Genomic DNA, 26886 nt, shown 5'->3' with positions numbered 1-26886 from the left:
GGGTTCTGAATATAGGGTTCCATTTTAGCTCTTTAGCTTTTAATTGCTAATACTACATTCTCTTTCAGTGTGTGTTTCCAATGGAAAGACCTATTCTCATGGAGAGTCCTGGCACCCAAACCTCCGGGCATTTGGCATTGTGGAGTGTGTGCTATGTACTTGTAATGTCACCAAGCAAGAGTGTAAGAAAATCCACTGCCCTAATCGATACCCCTGCAAGTATCCTCAAAAAATAGATGGAAAGTGCTGCAAGGTGTGTCCAGGTAAAAAAGCAAAAGGTGCGTTGGTTGGAGGCCCTGCCTTTGGTTGACTGAGATTCCCACGTAGTCTTTCTAAGCTTTCTTTGGGCATCAGAAATATAACCTTTCATATAATTATAATGATAATATTTCTAATAATAATGAATTTCATTCTCTCCTCTCTTTAAAGACTGAAAAGACAGTTGCTTGGAAGAAATTTACTACCCAGAAATATGCTTGTGTCTACCACACCTCTCATGTATCCCTGAGTGTTGAACTTACCTGCTTTTCTAAATAGTAGAGAATTTAGGCTATCATGTTGATTAGGAAGAACAGTAGCAGCTTTCATTTATATCACTATTAAACCCATCAAAGTACAATCACATCCATTTCCCTTTTAAGACAGGACAAGAGGCAGGTGAGTTAGAGTAGAAGGAGACCAGGTTCTGATCCAAGCCTAAGGTGTTGAGTGACCTTGGAGATGTGCCATATCCACTCTGAGCCTCATTAGCCTTATCTGTACAATTGAAAGTTTAGAAAAATTATCTGTAAGCTCCCTTCTAACACTAGAATCCTATAATTATATTGTTATTTATCTTTTAAAGATAAGAAAACTGAAGTACATAAAGTCAAATGACTTGCCCAGATTCATTCAACTAATCGATCATAAAACCAAGGCCTATAACCCAAGTCGCTTCCAGCCCATTGTTTTTTCTATGCCAATAGAAAATATTGACTGATAAAAAAAGACAAGTTAATTATTTAAATTGTAGTTTTTAAAACATGAGCTAAATAAAATATTTTTTTATCATTGATTGATACTAGGATTTATCAATCCCTAATAATGGGGTTGACAGAATATAGGATGGGTAATCAAGCATTCTGTCTCTGGTGTGCCACAGGTTTCCTGTGTGATCTATAACAAGTCACTTCACCCCTCTGAGCTTCAGTTTCCTTCTTTGCAAAATGAGAGGGTCAGAGTAGATTTTTTGGGGGGCCCTTACAGCTCAAGCATTCTAAGAGTCAATGATTTAGTCAATCCCAGGCACATGAATTCATCATTTTTTATGCTTTCTGCAAAGCATTTTTATAAACAGAGATGAAAATTCAAACATTTTAAAAAGCAGGTAGAGAGCTAAATTATATACTTCTTCAACTTAGTTCCTCATGACTAGAAGGCAAACATGCCCTGAATCAATGTATATTTTTTGAGCATTTTCCTGCAGGCCAGTGGTACTCAAACTTGTCTAAATATTGGAACCCCTTGGAGAGCTTCTACATATACCTGTGTCCCATCCCCAGAGACTATAATTTAGTTGATTTGAGGTATGGTCTGGGCTGTGGCATTGTTAAAAGATCCCAAAGTGAACATTATGTGCAGAAAAGTTTGAGAACTACTGCTGTAGGCCCAGGGTCATTTATGGTCTTGCTACTCAAAGTGTGGTTTATGGACTGGCAACAGCTAGGAGCTGGTTAAAAATGTTGACTCTCAGGCCCCCACTCAAGACCTACTACATCATAATCTGCATTTTAACAAGAACCTCAGGTGATTCTAATGCACATTACAGCTTGAGAGGCACTGATTTTGGGACACAGAATCTTCCTCAATGTAACAACCCCCATCTTCCAGAGTACATAGGGGGCAGGGTGTGGACAGGAAGGACAGGAGCTATTTGATAAGGTGTAGAGAACGGGGCATTGAAATTTATGAGAAAATGTATTTATTACGAGTACAGAGAGAACACATTCTTTTTTTTTTTTTCTTTTTTTTTTTTTTTTGAGACAGAGTCTAGCTCTGTCACCCAGGCTGGAGTGCAGTGGCACAATCTCAGCTCACTGCAACCTTGCAACCTCCGCCTCCTGGTTCAAGTGATTCTCCCGCCTCAGCCTTCCGAGTAGCTGGGACTACAGGTATGCACTACCACACCCAGCTATTCAAACTCCTGAGCTCAAGTGACCCACTCGCCTCAGCCTCCCAAAGTGCTGGGATTACAAGTGTGAGCCACTGCATCCGGCCAACAGAGAGCACATTCTAAGGATGATATGGACATCTGGGACACCCAGCAATGATCACCTATTATGACTTCCAAGTCTGTGGTCTCACTGGATCCTCAAACCTTTTAGTGTCACATAGTGGTAGTTTCATGAACACAATTTTCTCTTCTGTCAGGAGTCTAACACTTAATAGTTTAAAAAGTAATGCAACAAGATAATTTCAGACAAAAACTAATATTTACGTAAATTACCCATGATAACATAAAGCTTCTCATTGTATAATATTCCAATTTTAATCTCGGGCCTTCAGACCAAGTCTTATTTCATTGTGTGCTTGAAATTTTATTGATGCTGGTGATTCAATTAAAAAGTAAAATAATCAAAAAGTTGTGAGGACGGGACAAACAAGTCATTGCTTTTAAAACAATTGTCCTCTCAGGTTGGTAATGTTTATTAAAACATTTGGTGGCCGGGTGCAGTGACTCACACCTGTAATACCAGCATTTTGGGTGGCCAAGGCAGGAAGATCTCTTGAGCCCAGGAGTTTGAGACCAGCCTGGATAACATGGTGAGACCGCTATCTCTACAAAAATAAAAGAAAATTAGCCAGGTATGGTGGCACATGCCTGTACTCCCAGCTACTTGGGAGGCTGAGGGCTGAGGTGAGAGGATCATTGCCTGGGAGATCATGGCTGCAGCGAGCCACGATCACACCACTACTCTCTGGCCTGGGCAACAGAGTGAGACCCTATCTCAAAAAAAAAAAAAAAAAAAAAAAGGCTAAAAAATTCCACTTCTAGGAATCCTAAGTAATCAGAGACATACACAAAGATATACAAATAAGAATTTTTGCTACAGTGCTGTTTACAATACTGAAAAATTGGAAACAATCTGAAAGTTCACGAATATGGGAATGATTAAACAAATTATGGTGTATCTGTACTGTGGAATATTAATATAGCCATTAAAACTCATTATAGACTAAGATTGAATGGCAGACAAAGATGTTTGCAATGTATTTGTTAAGTAAAAATAGCAAGCTAAAAAACAATATGTATATTATGATCCCACTTTTTGTGTTAAAAAAGAAAGCATTGACCAGGTGCAGTGGCCCACGCTTGTAACCCCAGCACTTTGGGAGTCCAAGGCAGACAGATTACTTGAGCCCAGGAGTTCAAGACCAGCCTGGACAACATGGCAAAACCACGTCTCTACCAAAAATACAAAAATTAGCCAGGTGTGGTGGCATGTGCCCATAGTCCCAACTACTCCTACTTGGGAGGATGGGTTGAGCCCGGGAGGTGGAGGTTGCAGTGAGCCAAGATCGTGCCATTGCACTACAGCCTGGGCAACAGCCAGACCCTGTCTCGAAAGAAGGAAAGAAGGAAGGAAAGAAAGAAAGAAGGAAAGAAAGAAGGAAAGAAAGAAAGTGTTTATATATGCTAAGACAAAAAAGAGAAACACAAAGACTGGAGGAGCATACAGCAAAATGTTAACAGTAACCATTTTTAGGTGACTGAATTATGGGTAACTCTTATTTTCTTTTTTATTTATTTGTAGTTTCCAAATTTTCAATAGTAAATATGTGTTACTTTTGTATTTAGAAAACGTAATAAAATTTATCATGTAAAAAACTGCCCACCAGTATCCCAGTTGGCAATGTATTGAAGTCTGAATGATTAAACCAATTTTTCTGGAAGAGCTATTTTTCCCACTTTCCTACTCTGCTCAAGTATGTGGAGATAGACGATTGATTGAGCAACATGGAAGAAGAGAATTTCTGTCTCATTCTGTGTATCTGCCTCTCAGTGAGCCAGACATGGGTGTCTGCATGTTGAATCGCTCCTTAGTCACATTGCCTGAGAGTCAATATCCACATAGCCAAGGGCACCTGCTCCAGGTACTCTGCAACTGCAGAGCATCAGAAGGCATGCACTTGCTCATGCATTCAATCTGGAAATATGTTTTAAGTACCTACTGTGTGCAAGACACGGTTACACGCACTGAGGACAGAGATGTGAACAAGACAAAGGCTACTTGCCAGCATGGTCTTTACATTCTAGCGGAAAAGAAAGACAGTGAACCCAAATCAGTAAGGTAATTTTAGATTGTGGTGAGTGCTGTGAAGAGAAGCCAAACAGGAGCAAGAGAGAGTGAATGGGGCAGGAAGCACTTTTAAAGGAATGGTCAGGGAAGGCTTCTCTAAAGATATTTAAGTAGAGTCCTGAATGACGTGAAGAGGTGAGAAGTGGGATAATCATGACATTACTGGCCTTTTAAAAAAATGACACATGACACAGAAGAAAAGGAACAAGGCAGTGAGGAGAGAAGTAGATGGAAGGAAGAATGAACGGTAAATTCAGTTATGTTGAAAAGGGAAAAGAGATAAATAAAATTCTCTGATAATCCAGCCACAAGCTTCATTGTAACAAGTGATTGCAGGCTCCTACGATAACAAACTAGGACCAATATTAAAGATGTGAGTTTCCTCTCTCTCTCTTCCCTTTGCTCTGGTAGAGGCTGACCTTGCCTTGCATATCAGTGGCCACCCACGGGCTTGGGTAAGATGTCCACTTGCTGAAGGTTCCCCAACTCACTTCTCACACTGACGTGCCAAACCCCTATTAACCTCAGTAGGGAAGGCACCAGGTTTAAGAGGCCAAAGAAAAGATCCAGAGCCAGCAAACAAGACATGGAGTTTTATTAGGGGCTTACGTACAGGGGAGAGAGTCCAGTGGAGGTGGGCTGGACAGGAGAACCACCTTACATATAGAAACAGTCCAGTGGCAGTGGGTTGGGCAGGAAAACTGCAACCTCTTGCAAACAGCATGCAGTTTATATAGCATTTTCACTGAACACTCTCCCCTTAACGACGACCACCTGGCAACCTTCATCTAACCCAAAACTCAAGGCCCCAATGCCCTGTGCAGCCCCAGGGATGAGCCTGGGGTTCAGATGGTCCTCATAGACAAGGAAATAATCTCCCAGTTGGCCACGCCCGGATTCCCAAGCTGGGAACACACATTCAGATGCGTCTGCCATACAGGGTCATTCTAAGGGTACACTTAAGTTATTGCTATCATGAGCATTTACCATACATACAACCACAATACCATCCCAATAACTGGAATTTCCATAATTACATACTCCTTTTAGGTTATGGCATTAAAAGTCCCTATTAAGACTTAAAAGTTTTCCCAGCTGGGATAATACCTCTCCTTCATTACCCCTTCCGCAAGGAATTCTGGAAGGCTCAGGATGGGAACATTCTCTTGGGCTGTGGAAATGGCCAGAAATGACTTCAAGCACATCGTCTTCCCCAAAAGAAAATGAGAGTAGGTGGACATGTAGTGATCAGAAAGCACCTTGAAGTGCAGAGTGTGAAAAATGGCGGATATTGCTGAGTAGGTAGTTCTAAAGACAAACTTTGCTTTTCTTAGCATTTTCAAGTACCAGCCAGGGTTAAGTCAATAATGAGTTTTGTTGTTTGTAGATCCCTTCAGTCAAGTAAATTAAGCTCTTGGAGGGAAGGAGGTAGTGGTGCAAGATGACTCTTCAGGCTACTGGGAGAACTTTTAGTATATTACAGGTACTGCCAGTGCCATCATGGATTTCATGTCAGCTATAGCTGTAGCCAATATTAAACTGGTGAGCAAAGTTTGAGAAATGAATTTGGCTGTCATTCTAAAGGTAGTAATTGAATACATAGAAGTCTCTGTACACTCAGTGACCTCCTCCCTCTCTCCAACCCATGTAAAAAGTGCTAGCACATAGCCCTTAATTACCTAACATATCACCAAAAAGACTGGCCCACCAAGTAAATAAATAGCTAAAAAGGACAAAAGGAGGAAAACAAAAAGCTTGATTCCACAATAATCCACAAATTGAGTTTTCCAATCTGGAATCGTCAAGAGAAGACTATGGTTTTGTCCTTGCAATGCCAAATGGTGGTGGGGGTGGGAAAGCTAATCAGGTTACCAAGAGACATACAATAGCAATTTGATTACAACTTCTAGTCCAAATGTGTCTGATTGGCTAACAGTGAGTCTCCCTAATTAGAGTCACAGACCCAAAGCATTCAACACTCAGTGGTTTCATCCTCAACAATTCAGATATTCTTACAGATGGCATCTGTTGTTCTGATTTGAGTGTACACTTTAAGTACGCAGCTCAAGAGAGTACTGATTACAAGGCCAGCAAGGAAACTTAACTCACTGATAACCAACAAGAAGAAACTTTTTAAAACAGGGGGCTGAGGAAAGAGGAGGGTGGAGTGAAATGGAGAGTATTAGGGGGTTGGTGCCTCTATGCCTGCAAGCTGAAATTCAACAGTTTAGTTTACACATTAAATGATCCATAGTTGAGGGACCTGACCAATTTTTTGTGTCTCCCAACCATTCATTTGGCATAGCATACATATGACTAATCTGACATCTAGATTTTGGCACTGGTGCTGATCCGGTATTATTGTTCTCCTTACAAACAAATCAAAGAGCATTCAGAAATGTCAAGCCAATTTGGATAGATCCTTTGGGCAAGTATATGCACATAAATGAGTGTCATGAATGTTTTCTAAGTATACCAAAATGATGTCAGGGATGTTAACCAAAGCCCTTTTTCAGCCCATTCCCTGGGCCTCACCTGGCAACACTGAGCTGGACAGAGCATGATCCTGACCCTGTATGGAAAATCCTATGTTCCCGTAAGTGCCTAGGAGATTTGTACCTGGCTACATTTTTCCTCATGAAAGTCCACGTCTCGGTGACAATAGTAGGGGGCCAGTGTTCCAAAGAATTTTGAATTCTGTCAACACATGGACTTCAATCAAAGGTTATGTGCTCCTTTGTGATTTGTGGCTTAATCTGTGGCTTGTTGCAGTGGCAGCCTAAGCTGGGCTAATCAAGTATCGGTGGAATTTCTGTCTCTCCAAGAATGTTCTTGTTAATTGTCCACTTTTGATAAGTCTGAGATGTTATGAACAATGAGATACATAAATGTAGAAGTTCACTTCTAGCTTTAGAAAACCATGACAAAATTCTACTTGCTTCCTGATTCCAGAAGAACTTCCAGGCCAAAGCTTTGACAACAAAGGCTACTTCTGTGGGGAAGAAACAATGCCTGTGTATGAGTCTGTGTTCATGGAGGATGGGGAGACAACCAGAAAAATAGCACTGGAGACTGAGAGACCACCTCAGGTAGAGGTCCACGTTTGGACTATTCGAAAGGGTGAGCAAGACAACATTAATTTCTCATCTTTGTAAGGGGGCACAGAAAAGGATGAGAGGACTCACTTTAATTTTGCTTCAACCTGTTCCTTCATTTGGATTAGAAGTTTTTTTGATTGCTTGGAAACTGACACATCTAACGCTATTGTCATTATGGCCTTTCAAATTTAACGATGGCCTATGCTAAAGATCACGTATTGACCCTTGGGTTTCCAAAGCTGTCTTTTTCACACCACCAAAAGCTGGAGAAGTGATTCTCAACCCTGGCTGCCCATCAGAATCATCAGGGAGAGTTTTGGTTTCCTTTAAATACCAAATATCTGGGCCCTACCCCCAGAAATTATGATTAGTTGATCTGGAGTGGGGCATGGGCATCAGTGTTTGTTCGTAATGCGTCTCAGGTGATTGTAATGTGTAGCCAGGATTACAAACTATCAAACTGTAGTCTGTCATTCTTTCCAGAGTAAAGTTCAACAACCATGGAAACCCATTCATTCAGGGCAAAGCTAAGTCCCTAATATTGTGATGTGTATTATGGGGTAAAACAAATTTAAAACATCCTCCCTGCCCTCAAGAGGGTTATAGTCTTACTGGAGAAACCCCAGTCACAATGTTCAGTTCCTTTTCTGGTTATTCGCAGTGACTACCACAGCAAGCCACATTCTGTTCATTGTGATCGTACAGCTCTTCTAACTTTTTGCAGGCTCAAGGCTAGTGCTGATTTAGTGTAGTCAAGGTTCCTCGTACTCCAAGTGGATAAGTGAGATTTCAGCTGGAAAATATACACATCTTTTTGCTACTGGCTCTCACATAAGGCTCAAGAGTACTCAAACTTCTGTGTGCTTCAGCATTACACAGGGAGCTGGTTTTAAATGCGGATACCTGGCTCCATCCCAGAGATAGGAATTCAGTAGACCTTGGGTAGAGTCCAAACATTTGCGTGTTTAACAAATAGGCAGATGATTCTAATGCACGTGGCACTTGGACCAAGCTTTGAAAAAGACTGCTCAGTGTTTATGAGGCTTTTTTCTCTCCCTTTAGACAACAGTCTTTATCTAAAGAATGCATTTCTCCCTAACCCTTAAAAAAAAAGATGCTTGAACATGTATATGTTTCTCATTCATGCTTATTTTTGGTCTATGCCTAGGAGTGTTGCTTTGCCATCTTTAACTCCCTAGCTCATCCATAACAGGACACCTAGGACTAGGCACTGGTTTATTGCGATTCCCCAGCAGTGGGCCCACTATTCATCATCCCACATCTTTCACCTCTCAGAGGTGTGCAGATGAATTTCAACTTGCTAATGTAGCATCTGAATAGCCCCCTGTTCACAGTGCTAGGTTATCAAGGTCTATGCTTGGTGGACACAAAAAAAAGAGGCTTAATCTACTTTACCCGTTTAAATGGGCTGGTAACATGTTGCACCTTAACTATAAGGGCAGTTGCCAGTTGTCTACCTGTTACTGTGATAAAAGTTATTCAGGCAAGGTTGAGACTGTGGAGGGCACTCTATTTTAACTCTCCCCATTTATGAATAAGGAAGGCTGAAGGATCTGAATATTTCCCAAAGGAAAATATGCTTTTCAGTGGGTTCAATGACAAGGGTGGCTTCTCCATTTACAAAACCAACCTGCCTGCAATCCCACTGCAGGCTCTCAGTGCTTAGCCAGGAAGGCAGCCCAGTGGTTTGGCATGGACACAAGTCTACCCAGGTTGGGGGCAAGGGCAGAATTTCTAATACTGCCTTTAGCTGAAGAAGCTCCAGTAAGCACTTATGCTAGATTCCATGTGGCTTTCCCTAGGAGAGAGTCCCATGGTCAGCAGCACTATCTCCATCCACTGGAGAAGCCGAGGGGAAGCCAGTAAGCCAAGGAAACAAATGGAGTCAATTATAACCCTTGAGCCATCCAATTTCCTGGTTAAGCACATTACACAGCCCAGCTCGATACTCTTAAGCCCTAGTAATGAAATGATATGCTGAGCCTGAGCAGAAAAAAGGGAGTTGATGGTTCCAGATTGAGTGCCTGACCACTTGCTCCACTTTTTGCTTGGCCCTAGGCATTCTCCAGCACTTCCATATTGAGAAGATCTCCAAGAGGATGTTTGAGGAGCTTCCTCACTTCAAGCTGGTGACCAGAACAACCCTGAGTAAGTAGTGCTTTTCTTGACTGCTCCCTGGAAAGCACATCCAGTTTTCAATTTAGCATAGCCACAGCTAAAGTCCCTCTGCAAACTCAGTGAACATTAGCACTGCTCAGTATCAACACTACAGGATGTTCCATCTCTCTTCTGGCTGACTTAGCAGTGAATGGGGTGTCTGAATGTAATCTGAAAAGCTTGGACATGGTGAATACAAACCCAGATGTAGTCTGAGTGTAGGATACCTCAGGTCAAGGGTTCCTGAATGTCTTTAATGAAACTGCTAAACACAGAGTCTCAAGAGGGTTGGAGAAAGCTCATAAGATTCCAGGTCTGGTATATTTGTGGAGACTTCACATCTGGAAGGGTGTGTCCTCTGGTGGTGGGTTTGAAAGGCAAAGAGAAATTGAAGGCATATCAATTCCTGTGTTGTGTGAAAGCTCTTTTACTCGTTGGGAACTGCCCCTGGGTGGTCATGTTTCCTTAAAAGCATTCAGGCACTCAAAAATACTTGCAGCTCTCCCACTTTCCACACTAGATGGAGCCTAGGGACTAAGATACTGCTAGGCATTGGGGCGGGTGGTGAGCACTTCTAATGGGCTAAAAGGCACACAGTTTCTATCCATAGGGAATTATAATGGATGAGACAGAACATGAAACTGCCTTCAGTATGAATTAGTATAGTTCTGAGGAGTTAAATATCAAAGTGCTCAGGGGAATTTGCAAAGAACAATGAGATGAGAGCCAGGTGGGCTTAGTTGGGGAAGGCTTCGGGGAGGAGGTGTGTTTTGAAAGAGAAGGGTATGACTGGGCAATGGGTCAGGAAGTCAGTCCAAGAAAAGGGTGCAGCCTAAGAGAAGACTCAGACAGGAGCAAACAAGAAATGTGGGTAGGGGAGAGGAATGATCACAAAGGCCACAGAAGGTGCACTAAAAGATTAGAAGATTTGGAGGTAGAAAGCAGTCATAGGGCCTGAAAAAAGCCAGTAAAATGTTTAGACATAAGGCAAGTAGCATCTGTCGTTGCTGCAAACTTACAAATAGCATAGAGATATCAATACGGTGCTTTGGAAAGATGTCTTTCGGCTATCAGATGCATCTATTACATTAAGCACATACTTGATGAAACCAGATTATGAAGTGCCCAATTTATCATGCTAGGACATTGGAATTGATCTCCAGGCCAGAGAATGCCAGTGGAGGTTTTTAAGCAAGTGAATGGTGCATTCAGGTCTGCTTGCTTGCTTGCTTGCTTGCTTGCTTGCTTGCTTGCTTGCTTGCTTGCTTTCTGTCTTTCTGTCTTTCTTTCTGTCTTTCTTTCTTTTGGAAAGAGGTCCTCACTGTGTGGAGTGAAAGGTGGACCCTTAGTAAGAGAAGTGGGATAGTCTGAATTAGGAAGTAATTATACTATATTAAATCAGTGAGACAGGGGAGGAGAGGTCACTGTGAGAAACATTTCTGAGGTTAAATCAACAAGATCAGCATCAAGGAGAGAAATGAGTTTGGAATGGGTCTGATATTCATAACTTGACTGGGTGAATAGTAATACCATTCACCAACAGTGAAACTGTGAAGAATAAGCAGGTATTGGTGAAAAAGAGTTTCACTTGGAACATGTTTAGATTAATATGCTTAAGAGCCATCTGAGCAGAGTTATCCAATAGGCAGCTGGAAAGAGAGCCAAGGCAGTCAGTTGCTTGTCTTTGGCAGGACTAATGTAAATAACAGGACAGTATGATAATTCAAATGGAAAAGTTGGGAGTCCTTACATGTGAGTAAGAAAGGAGGCAGAGTCTAGGATCCTAGGATCAATGACAGGACTTTTGAAGTTACTTGTTTTAGTTCATACTGTGAACAAGGCATTATGCTAGGTTCCAGGGGACTTAAAAAATGATTTAGATGTACTCTGTGCCCATGGCAGGATTTGGGGTATATAATGGAGTAGAAGGTATGTGCCTCAAACTGTGTGTAGCTGAAGGAAGTTGGTATGATCCTACAGAGTCACCTAGGAGCAAAGAAGAACAAACCCAACTCCTTTATATAATGTGCATAGCAGAGCGCAGCACATTATAGAGATTCAGTAACAGCTGGTTCCTTGCCCAAATCCTCTTCTCGTTTTTTGTTTTTCCTTCTGTCTTCCCATTGAGTCACAGAGAATGGGGAAAAGGGATAAATCCAAGGGAGAAAGGAGCAGATAATTCAAGCCCATAGGGAAGGTGGGTCATGTTCTCATGTGGCTAAGGGAAAGAAAAGAGGTTCAAGACAGGTTTGGGCTTAAGAGGAGTTGGCTTAACTTGGACTAGGAGTTCTCCAGTTGCAGTACCATGAGCACAGGAATAAAAAGAAGACAAAAGACAGTATCCAGGTGGGCAGAGACAACAGGGCATGGAAGGGCTACAGCCAAGTTTACTCTGAGTGGAAAGGGATTCCATGGGGTATGTAAGAATGGATGAGGAGCCATGGGAAGTGACTTAGGGTGCTAAGGGGGTATAAGGACAGCATGTGGACATAGGAGAAAGCAACGTCAAGAAGTTTTTAACAAAAGATAGCAGGAATAGAGAAAAGAGTGATACATAATCAAACAGTAATCAAGTAACCCAAACCAATATTTGGGAACCCTAAGGGTGAGCAAAGCCCCAGTAATACAGTAGGTGCTGTTTTCCAAAGTGCCTTTTTGACCTGGTGCCAAGTAAGCTGCCTAAATAGCTAACAAGCAGATATTGAAGCATTTTGCAAATGCTAAATATACTGTAAAAATTCCAAGAATAACACTTAGGTTTTGCTCTTGAGGAGGGGCAGTTCTGTATTATTCTTGGGATTCTTACAAATGCTATGGGTTGAAATGAAAACTTCATTTCCCATTTTCCATATCTGCCACTAGAAAAGGGTTTTGGGGGCATTTTTTGAAACCAGCTGACATTTGTATTCCAAATCCCCTGGTAGGTCCATGAGTAAGTGGGTAAGCATGGGGTATATTGGTTCTATTCCTAATTTGCTCTGCTTTCCTCTTACACACTCCCGGCCACTTTGTGTTTATTTGCCTTTTAGGCCAGTGGAAGATCTTCACCGAAGGAGAAGCTCAGATCAGCCAGATGTGTTCAAGTCGTGTGTGCAGAACAGAGCTTGAAGATTTGGTCAAGGTTTTGTACCTGGAGAGATCTGAAAAGGGCCACTGTTAGGCAAGAAAGACAGTATTGGATAGGGTAAAGCAAGAAAACTCAAGCTGCAGCTGGACTGCAGGCTTATTTTGCTTAAGTCAACAGTGCCCTAAAACTCCAAACTCAAATGCAGTCAATTATTCACGCCATGCACAGCATAATTTGCGCCTTTATGTGGAGTGGTGTGTCAGCCATTGAACATCTCCTCCAAAGAGACTAGAAGAGTCTTAAATTATGTGTGGGAGGAGGAGGGATAGAACACCACAACACTGCTCTAGTTTCTTGGAGAATCACATTTCTTTACAGGCTAAAGACAAACAAGACCCCAGGGTTTTTATCTAGAAAGTTATTCAAGCGAAAGAAAGAGAAGGGAATTGCTTAGTAGGAGTTCTGCAGTATAGAACAATTATTTGTATGAAATTATACCTTTGAATTTTAGAATGTCATGTGTTCTTTTAAAAAAAATTAGCTCCTCATCCTCCCTCCTCCCTCCCTCCCTCCCTTCTTCTCTCTCTCTCTCTCTCTCTCACACACACACACACACACACACACACACACACACGTCCATACTCACATTAAACTAAAGCTTTATTTGGCAAAGCTGGCCGAGACTCTATGTTACTTTTCCCTTGACTGGATCCCAAGTAGCTTGGAGGTTTTGGTGCCCAGGAGAGTAAATAATTGTGAACAAAAGGCTCTGCCCTTAGGTCTTTGTGGCTATTTAAGTCACCAACTATAGAGGCAGGGTGAAGAATAAGAACACTATTTCATGGCCTCATTCACTCACTTAGAAATGGTAAATAATTTTTCCCTAATGATACCACTTTTCTTTTCCCCCCTGTACCTATGGGGCTTCCAGAAAGAAGTTAAATTGAGTAAAATGATCAGAAACTGAATCCATGTAAGACAAAATAATTGTTGAAGAAAGAAGCTGATAGAAGTCAAAAAGGCCATCTTTTTGCTTTCACATCAGTAAAATTTACCAAGTAATAGATGAGTACTCACTAATATTTTTGAGACCATAGTTGTCTGGCCAGAAAAATTTTATTAAATTACTAAATTCTAGAAGCTCTTTAAAAGGGAAGTTTTCCTTCTTCTCCAATTACAGGAGTTGATTTTTACTTTGCAAAGTGGCTTGTTCCTCATGAGTATCTGCATGTTGGCTCTTCAGTTAAGAAAATTATTGATCATTTAGGGAGCTGGATGTTCTGATATTTTTATCCTAAACCTTCCTACTATCCTTGCCTTATTCTTCAAGCAGGTATTTTAGCTGAGAATTCTAGAGAAGGCTTCTCCTAAAATGTCTACTTGCAGCCCAATACCAGAGCATAAATTATCCATTCTGTGGTCTGGCTTTAGAAATCATCTTTGTGGGAAGACTTAATTCTTCACAGCAAGGCTCTCAGGCATGCCTTCTAGATTTGTTCCCTCTGAGGGGCAGGAATGAACTGTAGAAATGTTTTAAGGACCCAGAAACCCCATATGTCTCATTCCATGACTATAGGTGAGAGAATTTTTCCTAAGAGGATTTGACACCAATAGGGGAAAATGTAAAATGTTCAGTCTTTATGACAACCTGGCATAAAGGAGTCAATTTTTATAAAAGAAACACAAGGGCCTTATGGCCAGGGCTTCTGGGGACAAGACTCTCACCAGTTCATCACACACGTTCTCCTCGGAAGAGAGAAGCAGGACATCCCTGTTGAAAGGTCACAAAGCATTTGTGTGTGTGTGTGTGTGTGTGTGTGTGTGTGTGTGTGTGTGTGTGTGTGTGTGTGTGTGTGTGGTAAAGGGGGGAGGGTGTTATGCAGCTGCTCCCTACATCCCAGAGGTGGCAGTGTTTCCATAATGTGGAGACTAGTAACTAGATCCTGAGGCAAAGAGGTGTTTCTCCTTCTGGATGATTCATCCCAAAGCCTTCCCACCCAGGTGTTCTCTGACAGCTTAGCCTTAAGAGAACATGCAGAGAGTTTCCCTAGATATACTCCTGCCTCCAGGTGCTGGGACACACCTTGCAAAGTGCTGTGGGAAGCAGGAGCTGGGGAGCTGTGTTAAGTCAAAGTAGAAACCCTCCAGTGTTTGGTGTTGTGTAGAGAATAGGACATAGGGAAAAGAGGCCAAGCTGCCAGTAGTTAGTAGAGAAGAATGGATGTGGTTCTTCTTGTGTATTTATTTGTATCATAAACACTTGGAAAAACAAAGACCATAAGCATCATTTAGCAGTTGTAGCCATTTTCTAGTTAACTCATGTAAACAAGAGTAACATAACAGTATTACCCTTTCACTGTTCTCACAGGACATGTACCTAATTATGGTACTTATTTATCTAGTCACTGTATTTCTGGATTTTTAAATTAATAAACAAGTTAATTTTGAAAAATCATCTGTAGTCTTGTTGCATAAGTAATTGACTCTCTGGTCAATACTGACCTTGGACAGGGTAATAGGTCATGGGTGGGTGCGGTAGTTTCACAATCACCTTGACATTCTTATACTATAGCACAGTGGTTAAGAGTGTGAACTTTGCAGTCAGACTATTTAGATTTTTAAGCCCAGCTCTGAACTTACCAGCTGTATTTGTCAGTCTCCCCAACTATAAAATGGTATAATAGTGGTATTATTTCCCTTTGCCTGTAATCTTGCAGTGAGCTTTAATTTAGTCATTGCATATAAAGTGATTAAAATAGTGTCTGGCGCATAGTGAGTATTCATTTATGACCATGGATATTCACGGATGTCATGGCACTGAAATTGGCTGTTGATTTCTGATCTCCCTTTAGGTCAAGATACTTAAGAGATTGGGTACAGAAGGCCATTGACTTAGGTTTCAGTGTGGCCTCAATTTTGGTCTGCTGCTCACATTATTTTTTTTACAAGCATTTGTATAGGGATCAGAGTAAGAGTTTTGTCACATATATTGATCCAAACCAAATCCCCTCAAGCTCCCAATACTAGCTAAATTTGTGCTATCACAGAAGCCAAAATATGAGAGTGCTTCAAGAGAGTAGTCAAACGTGTCAGGTCCTGCTGAGAAGTCAAATAATATAGATACAGAAAAGTATATATTGGTGTTAGCAACACAGAAGAAAAGTGTTGGTGTAGTGATTGGAACAGAAACCAGATGGGAGTGGACTGTAAGAAGTGTGTGGAGAGATGAGGAATTGGAGACAGCAGCTAAAGACAACTCTTTGGAAAAGTTCTACTGCAGAGTATGGAGAGATACGGTGAAGGAAGGAGCTGGAGAAGGATATGAGGTCAAAGGAAAGCCATTTTGTCTTAAATGTGGGAGCTATTTGGCCATATCTGAATACTGGGGTGGCAGGGTCCTATAGAAAAGATTGAAAATAATGAGGAAAAGGAGATTAGCCTGTCGTGTGAGATGCATAAGAAGCCATGCCTCCATGCTGCACCCCTGGAACTCACAACAGTTCTTGACCCACACCCTGGATGGAATTTTGGCCTCTGGTTGCCAACACTCATGCTGAGCTGTGCGTAGTACCCCTTTACACCCAGCATACTTTCTTCTGAAATGTTGGGCTTTAGATCCCAATATTGCTCCACCTCCATTGAGGGAACTGCAAATAACTCAAACCAGACAGCTTGGCCCTCTTTCTCCGCTTAGCCACATCCGCATTCCACCCAGTCCTGTCAATTTGGTCTACTAAATGTAGAAAATGTTTACAGGTTTTTCTTCCCTATAGTCTCCTCACCTGCCGCCACTGTGATTCCCAGGAAGCACTGAGAAGTTCTGCCTGTTACAACATGTTACCCACCCTTTCATTCCTTTCTTGCTTTGACCCTTGAAGAAGATCAGAATATGACACCCCCAAATATGACACTTTGGCAGAAGGATTATTTTGACCTGCAGGCAATTGAGAACCAACAGATACAGACACAGTTATCTGCCTTCCCCTTATCTGCCTAAAAGCAGGGGATGAATTTCCCTTTGAGAAAGATGCTGCCCTAATATGGTTTGGGTTTATGTCCCCACCCAAATCTCATGTTGAATTGTAATCCCCAATGTTGGAGGAGGGGCCTGGTGGGAGATAATTGGATCATGGGGACAGATTTCCTCCTTGCTGTTCTTGTGATAGTGAGTGACTTCTCATGATACCTGGTTGTTTAAAAGTGTGTAGCCCCTCCCCCTCCTCTGTCTTTTCCTCCTGGTCTGGTCATGGAAGAGATGCCTGCCTCTCTTTTGCCTTCTACCGTGATTGTAAGTTTCCTGAGACCTCCCCAGAAGCCATCGTGCTTTCTGTAGAGCCTGTGGAATCATAAGTCAATTAAACCTCTTTTTTTTAGTATAAATTACCTAGTTTCATGTATATCTTTACAGCAGTGTGAGAATGGACTAATACACCCCCATTCATACCAGGGAGAGAAGAGTGACTCTAATCATTGAAGATTGGAAGTCAGCAACAAGATGAGTTTGCAGAAACAGACTGCTATGGTTTGGATATGGTTTGTTTGGCCTCACCAAGTCTCATGTTGAAATTTGATCCCCTGTGTTGGAAGTGGGACCTAATGGGAGGTGTTTGGGTGATGGGACAGATCACGCATAAATGGCTTGGTGCTGTCCTTGTGGTAATGAGTGAGTTCTTACTCTTGGTTCCTTGGAGAACTGGTAGTTAAAAAGCCTGGCCTCTCGTCCTCTGTCTCTTGCTTCCTGTCTCACCATGTAATCTGCACACACAAGCTTCCCTTCTTCCACCATGAGTGGAAGCCACTGGAAGCCCTCACCAGAAACAGTTGCTGGTGCCATGTTTTTTTTTTGTATAGCCTGCATAATCATGAGCCAAATCAACCTCTTTTGTTTACAAATTACCCAACCTCAGGTATTCCTTTATAGCAACACAGACTAAGACAAAGACTTTACTAAACTAGCCCTTACCCTCCATTAGTTCCCCTGTGTATGTTCTAGTCACTTTCCGACATTTTATCCTCCCTTGAATCCCAAACCTTTCCTTTGTTAAAAGGCCCTAAGTGTAACCACTTGAGTATCACTTCCTTTCTATGAATTTCTGTGCATGTAAATATTAATAAAAATTGTGTGCTTTCCTTTCTGTTAATCTGTCTTTTGTTAGTTTAATCCACAGTCTCCTAGTTACTGAACCTAAGAGAGTAGAGGAAAAGTTTTTCCTCCCCAACACCTACTTCCATGATGGGCTCTGCTAGAAAAAGAAAAAATGTCGATTGACCGCCTGTACCACCACACATATCAACACTGCTGCCAACTGCGCTATTCCTGGTAGGGGCTCTTGCTGCTGGTCTAGAGATGCCACCACAGTGGTGATGCTCTGGAATCCTCAGCATTCTCAAATGGTACCAGATCCTGTGCACAAGTAGAGAGAGTACCCTCTTTCCTCCCAACCTGTGATGTTACACTCTATCAGCTTATGTGAAACCAGTTAACAAATAGTTCTTGAGTGTGTATTATGTGCACCAAAGCAGGGTCTTCCTGTGTCTCAGAGTCTCACAGCTTTTTATGGAAACAAGTCATTCAGATTCTACTTTTATCCCTTTTGCCAGTATGCGGAGTCTGTGCTGAGTACAAGCCTCCAAGACAGACAGACTACTGTCTTCCAAATTCCTCTCCTTTTGCGGGCACATGTACTGCTTCCATTCCCCTCTGAAACCCTCACATAATTTGACATCAAGGGGCCCACCCCACCAGCCTAGCAAACATGCCCAGACACCTTTGAAAGCTCCACATGGGAGAGGTAGCTTCTTGAATGCAAAGCTCCACCTACAGAACACTGTCCCCCAAATATTTCATATGCATGTACAACTTTGTGCCTTTGAATATGCTCTTTCTACCAGTACAGTGTTCTTTCTTCTTCTGTGACTGGTCAACTTTTCCACTCATCCTTCAAACATCACTGCCCCTGTGGAACCTTGCCTGCTCACCTCCTGGTTTGCCACCATGTTCCCTTTCTCCTTATGTACCCTATCTTCCAACCATGGCAGGCAACTCAGGATCCTGGAATTTACCACATTCTCAGGACTTCTGAGCCTTCATACACAGCTCCCTTTGCCTGGAATGTTTATTCCCTGATGTCTCTACTTAACAAACACCTACTAATTGTTAAAAGCTCACATTGCGGCCGGGCGCCGTGGCTCAAGCTTGTAATCCCAGCACTTTGGGAGGCCGAGACGGGCGGATCATGAGGTCAGGAGATCGAAACCATCCTGGCTAACACGGTGAAACCCCGTCTCTACTAAAAAATACAAAAAACTAGCCGGGCAAGGTAGCGGGCGCCTGTAGTCCCAGCTACTCGGGAGGCTGAGGCAGGAGAATGGCGTAAACCCGGGAGGCGGAGCTTGCAGTGAACTGAGATCTGGCCAAGCCTGGGCAACAGAGCGAGACTCCATCTCAAAAAAAAAAAAACAAAAAAAAAAAAACCTCACATTGCTCAGCTCTGAAAACTTGAAAACTTGTCCACCTCCTTCAGGCAGGTTAGTTAGTTCTTCCCTACCCCGTGCTTCCAGGAAATAATCACTAAAGTATTCCTGTGCCAGCCACTATAGTAATGAATTGACATTCATGTTTTTTCATTTAATCCTCACCACAGCCCTGTGTGGGAAGTATCATTATTGACCCTATTTTAGACTTGAGAACATTGAAGGCATTCACCTTTTACATGCCATTATATGTAAAAACATGAAATGTTTGCTCAGTCATGGTCTCCATGATTAGATTGGAAGGCGCTGAGAAGTAAGGGACCCAATGTCCAGCACGTCCAGACATTCAGTAAATACTTGCCAAGTGAAGAGTCCATCTGGTGAGATTCTTTCTCCATTTGGGAGAGCAAGCAGTTCAGGGAATACATAAATACGCAGAGGCTAGGCAGATTTTCAGGACATTTTCTCTGTACCCTACTCTAAAGAAAACTAATAAAACTTGCGTTAACAAGTACAAATGAAGAAAAGTTCTTGTTTGCTTTACAAACTGATTTGCCATAAGATGTCTTTCAAAATAAATGATAAATATTGGATTTACACATTGATTTTTCTAAATGCTTAAAGCAAAATGTCCTTGCATGTGCGGCATAGGCTTCACAGTAATACCAAGCTGTGAAGAATTTTTGCTAAGACTTCAATATTGTGGATAAGTAATATCTATATTTCTACATATGCTATCTATAATAGAATATAATATTTATAATAGCTATAATATACATCACAGGCCAGGCATGATAGCTTATGCCTGTAAGGGCAACATAGTGGGGCATCCATCTCTACTAAAAATTTAAAAAATAGCCAAGCATGGTGCACATGCCTATAGTCCCAGCTACTCAGGAAACTGAAGCAGAAGGATCACTTGAACGCAGGAGTTCAAGGCTGCAGTTATCTATGATCATGCCGATCATGCCACTGTACTCCAACCTGGGTGACAGAGCAAGACCCTGTTTCATAAATATATATAAAACAATACTTATATATCTTTATATCTTTCTCTGTGTGTGTATGAATACTTACGCTCCAACATGGTGTGTATGGAGCCTTCACAAAATGGCCCGTACAACAGACCCAATGCCTGACTTCAAGTTGATGTAGACAGAAGGAATTCTAAATTGCCTCCCAGTCTAAGTAGTCCCCAATCTAAGAATAACATATTGGCCAAAAGTTTAGAATTCAGCATGCATTTTCTTACTGAAACATCATTCTATTTGATCCTCAGATTCCCAGGCCAGTCCACACAAGCCTCTTGAACCCTGAATATAGCCAAGTTATATATAGTACTAATTAGTACCCGCTTAAGCTCCATCCTGGGGGCAGGGGCAGGTGGTGAGGAGAGGAGTGAGCAGGGAGTTTCCTCTCACTTTTCTGGATGGGATGGATGGGAGGGAGGCAAGGCACAGGCCCTAGGCAAAACCTCAAAGAATACAAAGTTTGTATTTGACAGCTTCTTCTCTCCATGTCATCATACACTCTCTGGGTTCTCAGTGCCCTCATTCCTCTCTTCAACTCCAGCTATCCCACCTGCCTTGTTCCACAAAGAACCTCAGGCTCCCCCATTAACCACCTCACACAACAATCAAAACCTAACTCCCTCCAGGGCAGCTGTCTGGAATTAGGAAGAAAGCAACTTAAGTGAAGTAAATGATAATTGCTTAACCCTCAGATACCTTTTCACTTTTAAATACTTTATTATTCTTTATTACCCTCAAAATGCATTCCCCAATTACAAAAATAAAGGCAGAGGGCTAAAGTGAGTGAAAACCTTCTGGCAGTGGAAACAATAGAAGGGAATTTTGGGGATGAGAGGGATGAGATTTTGGTTGATGGTAGAAGTAGACAGCACCAAGTAAATAGGCCATACCTGTCCTTCCTAAGCATCCGTAATCCGGGCCTTCTCCCCTTACAAAGAGTGCTAATATTATTCCTGCTCTTCCAGCTTTCTCTCTCTTTCACTTCTGAACCTGCTACTTCTCTAAAATGCCCGGGTTTGGGTTTATTGTGAGATGTAGCAGCTTGCATGGCAGCCAGAGGCCCTGGTGAGGAGGAAGGGGCTAATGGTCTACATGTGTTCCTGAAAACTGTGCCATTGTCCTCTGGCATTCACATGGGCGTTGCCATAGGAGGGAGCAGCTCAGAAAGGAATTCTGAAGCTCTGGAATGCATCCGCATAGGGAGCCCACTTCATCAAGAGGTAAGTGGGGGAGGGGAAGGAAACGCTGCAGAAGGGCATTGGCCCTTTTCAGTCCTTCAATAAAGCTGTTCACCTCTGTTCAACTTATCACCAAAATTAATAACAAAATAACTTTGGGGTCAAAACTATTGAGGAGTTCACCCCAATCAGGGAACCAGGAGAAGACAGAGTTAATACACGCAAACAATTCCTATTTCTTGTTTCGTACATCTCTTAATCTTTGTTTCCTTATCTGTAAAATAAGGATAAGAATAATCTCTATGCCATGGGGTTCTTGTCAGGCTTAAATGAGTTAATAAAGTGTTCATGAGAGTGACTGATGTATAAATGCACAGTAAATGCCTTTTAAAAAATTAGACCAGGTGTAGTAGCTTATGCTCGTAATCCCAGCAATTTGGGAGGCCAAGGCAGGAAGATCACTTAGAGACCAGCCTGGGCAACATAGAAAAACCCCATCTCTAAAAAAGTTAAAAATAAATTAGCTGTGTGTGATGGCACATGCTTGTAATTCCAGCTGCTTGGAGGCTGAGGCAGGAAGATCACTTGAGTCCAGGAGTTCAAGGCTGCAGTGATCATTCCCACTGCACTGCAGCCTGAAGGACAGAACAAGACCCTGTCTCTAAAAAAAAATAATAAAAGAAAAATAATTTTTAAAAACTAGGGGAACCCTTTGTTCTTGAACTCTAGTAGTTAAAAGAAAAAGGAAAACAGTCTCAGGCTGGGTTAACTTCAAACAGAAAGTGGAACCTAAGCCTGTCTTTGAAGGAAGTGCCAACCTGAAATGGCCAACCAGGAGAAGCCTTTTGGGGGGTCCTGGTATAAAACAGGAGAGGAGGCTGTCCCTACAGGGCTTCAGTCAAAACTTAGTAAGAAGAAGAACCTGACTGTAGTGCCAAAGAGAGGAGGAAAAATCTACACACTAGAAATTGGGAGTTGTGGCTGTTGCATTTAGTTTTAATTACATGACTACAAGGTGGGAAAACTGGTTAACCACACTTCTTTTCTAAAAAAAAAAAAAAAAAAAAAAAAAAGATCTTGGGGTTGTTTTTGACCATAATTTCAATAAAAACCCACAGTATAACATGTGACATGGTTATTTCCAATGTCCGTTTACTCATAGGCTATAATAACAGAAAGGCTTTCATTCATTCATCAGCTATTTATGGACCACATACAGTGGGCCAAGCACAACACTTGTTTCTGGGGTTCCAATGGTGAACAAGATAGATGCAGTATCTGCCCACATGGAGATTACAGTCTACTAGGGAATACAGACACTAGACAAGTTATTACACGTGTGATGGGTAGTATGAAAGGGCGAGTCCAAGGTGCTGTGACTAAGTCATAGGGACTTGTCCTCATCATGGAGAAGTAAGGAAGACCTTCCAGCGGAAATGACACTGAAGGTGAGACTTAAAGAAGAGTTAGGAAATGGGGTTCCATACCATATTTTGTTTGAAAACAGAGTTTCACTGCCTTAAAAGAGAACAACTATTGGACTAAAGCATTGATTCTTCAGGTGATTCCTGTTATAATATAGGTGCCCCTGGTAGAGACAGCTGGTAACCACTATAAATATTTCCCTATAAATAAATTCCACCAAGGAAAATAAAAAGTAGAGCCTTAGGGGGTTAGAGCACAAGACAGGAACATTTTGAGGGAAGGGATATAAATCTGAAGTATTATCTGAAAATTCAGGCTTAAATGTGGCTCTCCAAGGGGAGATGAGGGAATCACTTAGGAGCTGGAGTGGGGGCAGTGGTGTACCAAAGTGAGAAGTATTTTATCAATGACTGTTTAGAATTGCCAGCATGTGGTTACAATAAAAGTCTGACCAACTTTTAGTCGGTTTTAATATTGTTTTTAAATTATTCATAAACGATGCACCAGCTTATTGATTGAATCCTGTTGGAGCACTCTCCACCCACCCCACCCCCCCGCCACCACCCTGCATGCCACTAGATGGCAGTCACACAGAAGTTGGAGAAAGGCAAACACTAGTAGTAGTCAGCACAGTTATCAGGAGCCCTTTGCTCTGCAATTCTAAGAAAATCAGCTCTCTGGAGTACCTCTTGGGATATGGCCTCTTCTCAAGCAGCTGAAGTCATTATTGTACACTTGCCGTGTTTGTGCAGGGGAAAGTAGCCATTTATTGCCCTGAACTCATGTCAGGCAGAGAGGAGAATTGAGGCAACTATCTGGTTGTCAGGCAACCAAAAACCCCTCCTGCAAGGACTAGCTGATTGTTTTCTCAAATGTCCCTTTTGCTTTGGCTAGCAGAGACCCAGTCTGAGTACGATTACTCTCCTGGATCTGAAACAAAGGCTTAATCACATGGGGTGGGATTGGAAAGGACCAGATATTAACCCCAAGCCACAGGCAAGGGGATGTCTGGAGCAAGAAAACAGGCTTGAGAAGGCTCTGATGCAATGCAATGGGTAAGGAGGAGGGTGTTTGGGTGAAAGGAAAAGGTCAGTGTGCATTTGAAGTCAAAACTGTGGCCTATGGGATGCCCTGAAGTTTTGGAAACTGAGGACAAGCTCCAAGAATATTGAGACATTCTGGCAAGTTTGGAGAGGGAACACCTCCAGAAAAACACAGACAATTCGAGCTGATTGAAAGCCTTTGGATACAAAATGGGATTCTGTGTTGGATGAGAGGGGAAAGTTTGTAAGCAAGTATAGGGGAAGGAAGTTCTGGGACGGAGCAAAAGGAAGGGAGGACCTCAAAAGTAAAGGAATTCTAAACGTCTTTCCAAGATGGTAGTCTGCTAAAGTTTTGGGGTAAATATGACTATCTCCTTGCCCTCCCAACAAACTAAAAAATAGACAAATTTGGTCTTGGCCACCTATTTTGCTGTCCCCTCGTACCTTTTAGCTCCCATCCCTGGTGCTCAGCACCCTCTTTTTTCCCTTGGAGTGTTTTCCAACATTGGTAGAAGTTAGAGAACATTTGGGGTTTGGCTCTTTGGAGTGGTACTAACCAAGCAATAATTCATCTATCAAAGTTTGACTACTATTATACGTATAAAAACTGTCAAATTCCTGAAGCACACATGGCACACAGAAGACTAATTCTAACCCACTAGACCTGCTTAGAGCCATTGCTGATCCCCATTCAGCTTTTAGGATGAAAGTGTTTAATGCCTTACCCTGAAGCAAGCTGATTAATTCAGACTAATATGTCAATGACTGCTAATAAGTTGATGCCCTACTAAATGAAACATTTGTACCCTATGAAGAAAGGTCTTTGTTTAATTTAGTGGTTCCTAAACATTTTGAGTCCATATAACTTATTTTATCAATCAAAACTATCTGATTATCCCATGACGGTAGTTGTACTTCTAGTGTCTGCTGATTGAGAAAATATATAATGAAAAAAGTTACTATACAGTTAAAAAGTTACATATGCAGAAGGTTTTTTCCTTTATTAATCACAACAGTACCATGTATGATTGAGAAATAGTAGCAAACATGTGTAAGATATATTTAATCAAAATAAAAGCCTTGTTCACAAGCTGATTTGCAGGTTTCTCACATAACTCCTTGGCTCCCCAGAGTATTGTGGCCCCAGATTAAGAACCACTGTCTGAACGAGAACAAAAATGATTGAAGCAGAAACTTTAAATCTCTTTGAAAGCTTCATACTGAAGATACTTTAATGTCAGGAGGGTAGGGTAGAGCCTCTCCCCAGTACCTTACAGATGTATTTTCTGTAGGAGGTCTGGGCAGGGCTAGTTAATAGCTAACAAAATAAAAATAAAGAAATGTTCCTGTTTCAGGGAGCCACCCTAAGTGCTCATGTGAATAACTTCCACAGAGACCAATGCTGGAGGAAGCTGGTGGAATATTCAGGGTTTAACTTTTGGAAGTAGAGATTGCCAAACAATAGACCATTCACTAAAGTTTGGCTACCATCAAAATACAAAAGAATCAATTTCCCCAAACAGGGCTAATGGAGAAAAGCCACACAACTGTGAATATACAAAAACCCACTTAATTGAACACTTTGAAAGGGTAAATTGTATGACATATGAATTATGCTCATTAAAAGTGTTATTTTAAAAACAAAATGAGTATCATCAGGAGCACTTAGTTCAACACAGTTGCCAATATTAAGTTCCCCATATCTGAGCACCTTGTACCTCCAATATCCAGGGCCTGTGAATTTAGGCTATCCTCAGCTCCGCAGAAGGTGGACTCTTACTGATATTGTCCATCTGACTTTGTATATTCTGAGAGGAGATGATAATTAAAAACATCAGATAGTAAAGTAGAGTAGAGTGGAGGGGTTAAAATACCAACACTGAAATCAGTCAACCTGGTTCCCTGTCCTTGCGTATGACTTTGGGTATGTCATTCCGTCTCTGTGAGCTTCATATTTTAAATCCATGTGTTTCATCACATTGCTTGCTCCTGCCTCCTGACATTGCTTTATATAGAAGTGTTTTCTTTCATCTCTGAATATTTGAAGATTTTCTAGATATCTTTGTTATTGCGTTTTAGTTTATTCTATGAATATCACTGTATGATTTCTATTCCTTTAAATGTCTTCTTTTTTGCTACTTTATATCTATATATTTTTCATTTTAGATTCAGGGGTACATATGCAGGTCCCACAATATGCCCTCTCTTGGAATGTGTTCCATATATACTTCAAAAGAATGTGAATTCTCCTGTTGTTGGGTGAAGTGTTTTACAAATGACAATTAGGTCAAATGGTTGTTAGTGTTGTTTTGGTCTTCTGTATTTTAAAATTTTTTTTTAATTTTATTTATTTATTTATACTTTAAGTTCTGGGGTACATGTGCACAACGTGCAGGTTTGTTACATAGGTATACATGAGCCATGTTGGTTTGCTGCACCCTTCAACTCATCATTTACATTAGGCATTTCTCCTAATGCTATCCCTCCCCCAGCCCCCCACACCCTCACAGGCCCCAGTGTGATTCCTGCCCTGTGTCCATGTGTTCTCGTTGTTCAACTCCCACCTATGAGTGAGAACATGTGGTGTCTGGTTTTCTGTCCTTGTGACAGTTTGTGTAGAATGATGGTTTCCAGCTTCATCCATGTCCCTGCAAAGGACATGAACTCATCCTTTTTTATGGCTGCATAGTATTCCATGGTGTATATGTGCCACATTTTCTTAATCCAGTCTATCATTGATGGACATTTGGGTTGGTTCCAAGTCTTTGCTATTGTGAACAGTGCCACAATAAACATACGTGTGCATGTGTCTTTATAGTACCATGATTTATAATCCTTCGGGTATACACCCAGTAATGGGATTGCTGGGTCAAATGGTATTCCTTGAGGAATCGCCACACTGTCTTCCACAAAGGTTGAACTAATTTACACTCCCACCAACAGTGTAAAAGTGTTCCTATTTCTCTACATCCTTTCCAGCATCTGTTGTTTCCTGACTTTTTAATGATTGTCATTCTACCTGGCATGAGATGGTATTTCATTGTGGTTTTGA

The 26886-nt window shown here is 41.7% G+C and overlaps 1 protein-coding gene across 7 annotated transcripts in view; it reads left to right on the top strand.

Moving 5' to 3' along the window:
• CHRDL1 (chordin like 1) overlaps positions 1-15138 on the top strand; it is a 121408-nt gene extending 106270 nt beyond the window's left edge. For 3 of the 7 annotated variants that reach the window (XM_028841792.2, XM_015127991.3, XM_028841791.2), the window contains exons 9-12: positions 69-263; positions 7293-7460; positions 9518-9607; positions 12646-15138. In XM_028841792.2, coding sequence (XP_028697625.1) covers positions 69-263; positions 7293-7460; positions 9518-9607; positions 12646-12776 — 584 coding nt within the window. In that variant the 3' untranslated portion in view covers positions 12777-15138. 7 annotated transcript variants of the gene reach the window in all.
• The last annotated feature ends 11748 nt before the right edge of the window (positions 15139-26886 follow it).

This window comes from Macaca mulatta, chromosome X (genome assembly GCF_049350105.2).
Source record: "Macaca mulatta isolate MMU2019108-1 chromosome X, T2T-MMU8v2.0, whole genome shotgun sequence".
Classification (NCBI taxonomy): Eukaryota; Metazoa; Chordata; class Mammalia; order Primates; family Cercopithecidae; genus Macaca; species Macaca mulatta.
Note: the sequence above shows the minus strand (reverse complement) of the source record. Positions and strands in the feature narration are given on the sequence as shown.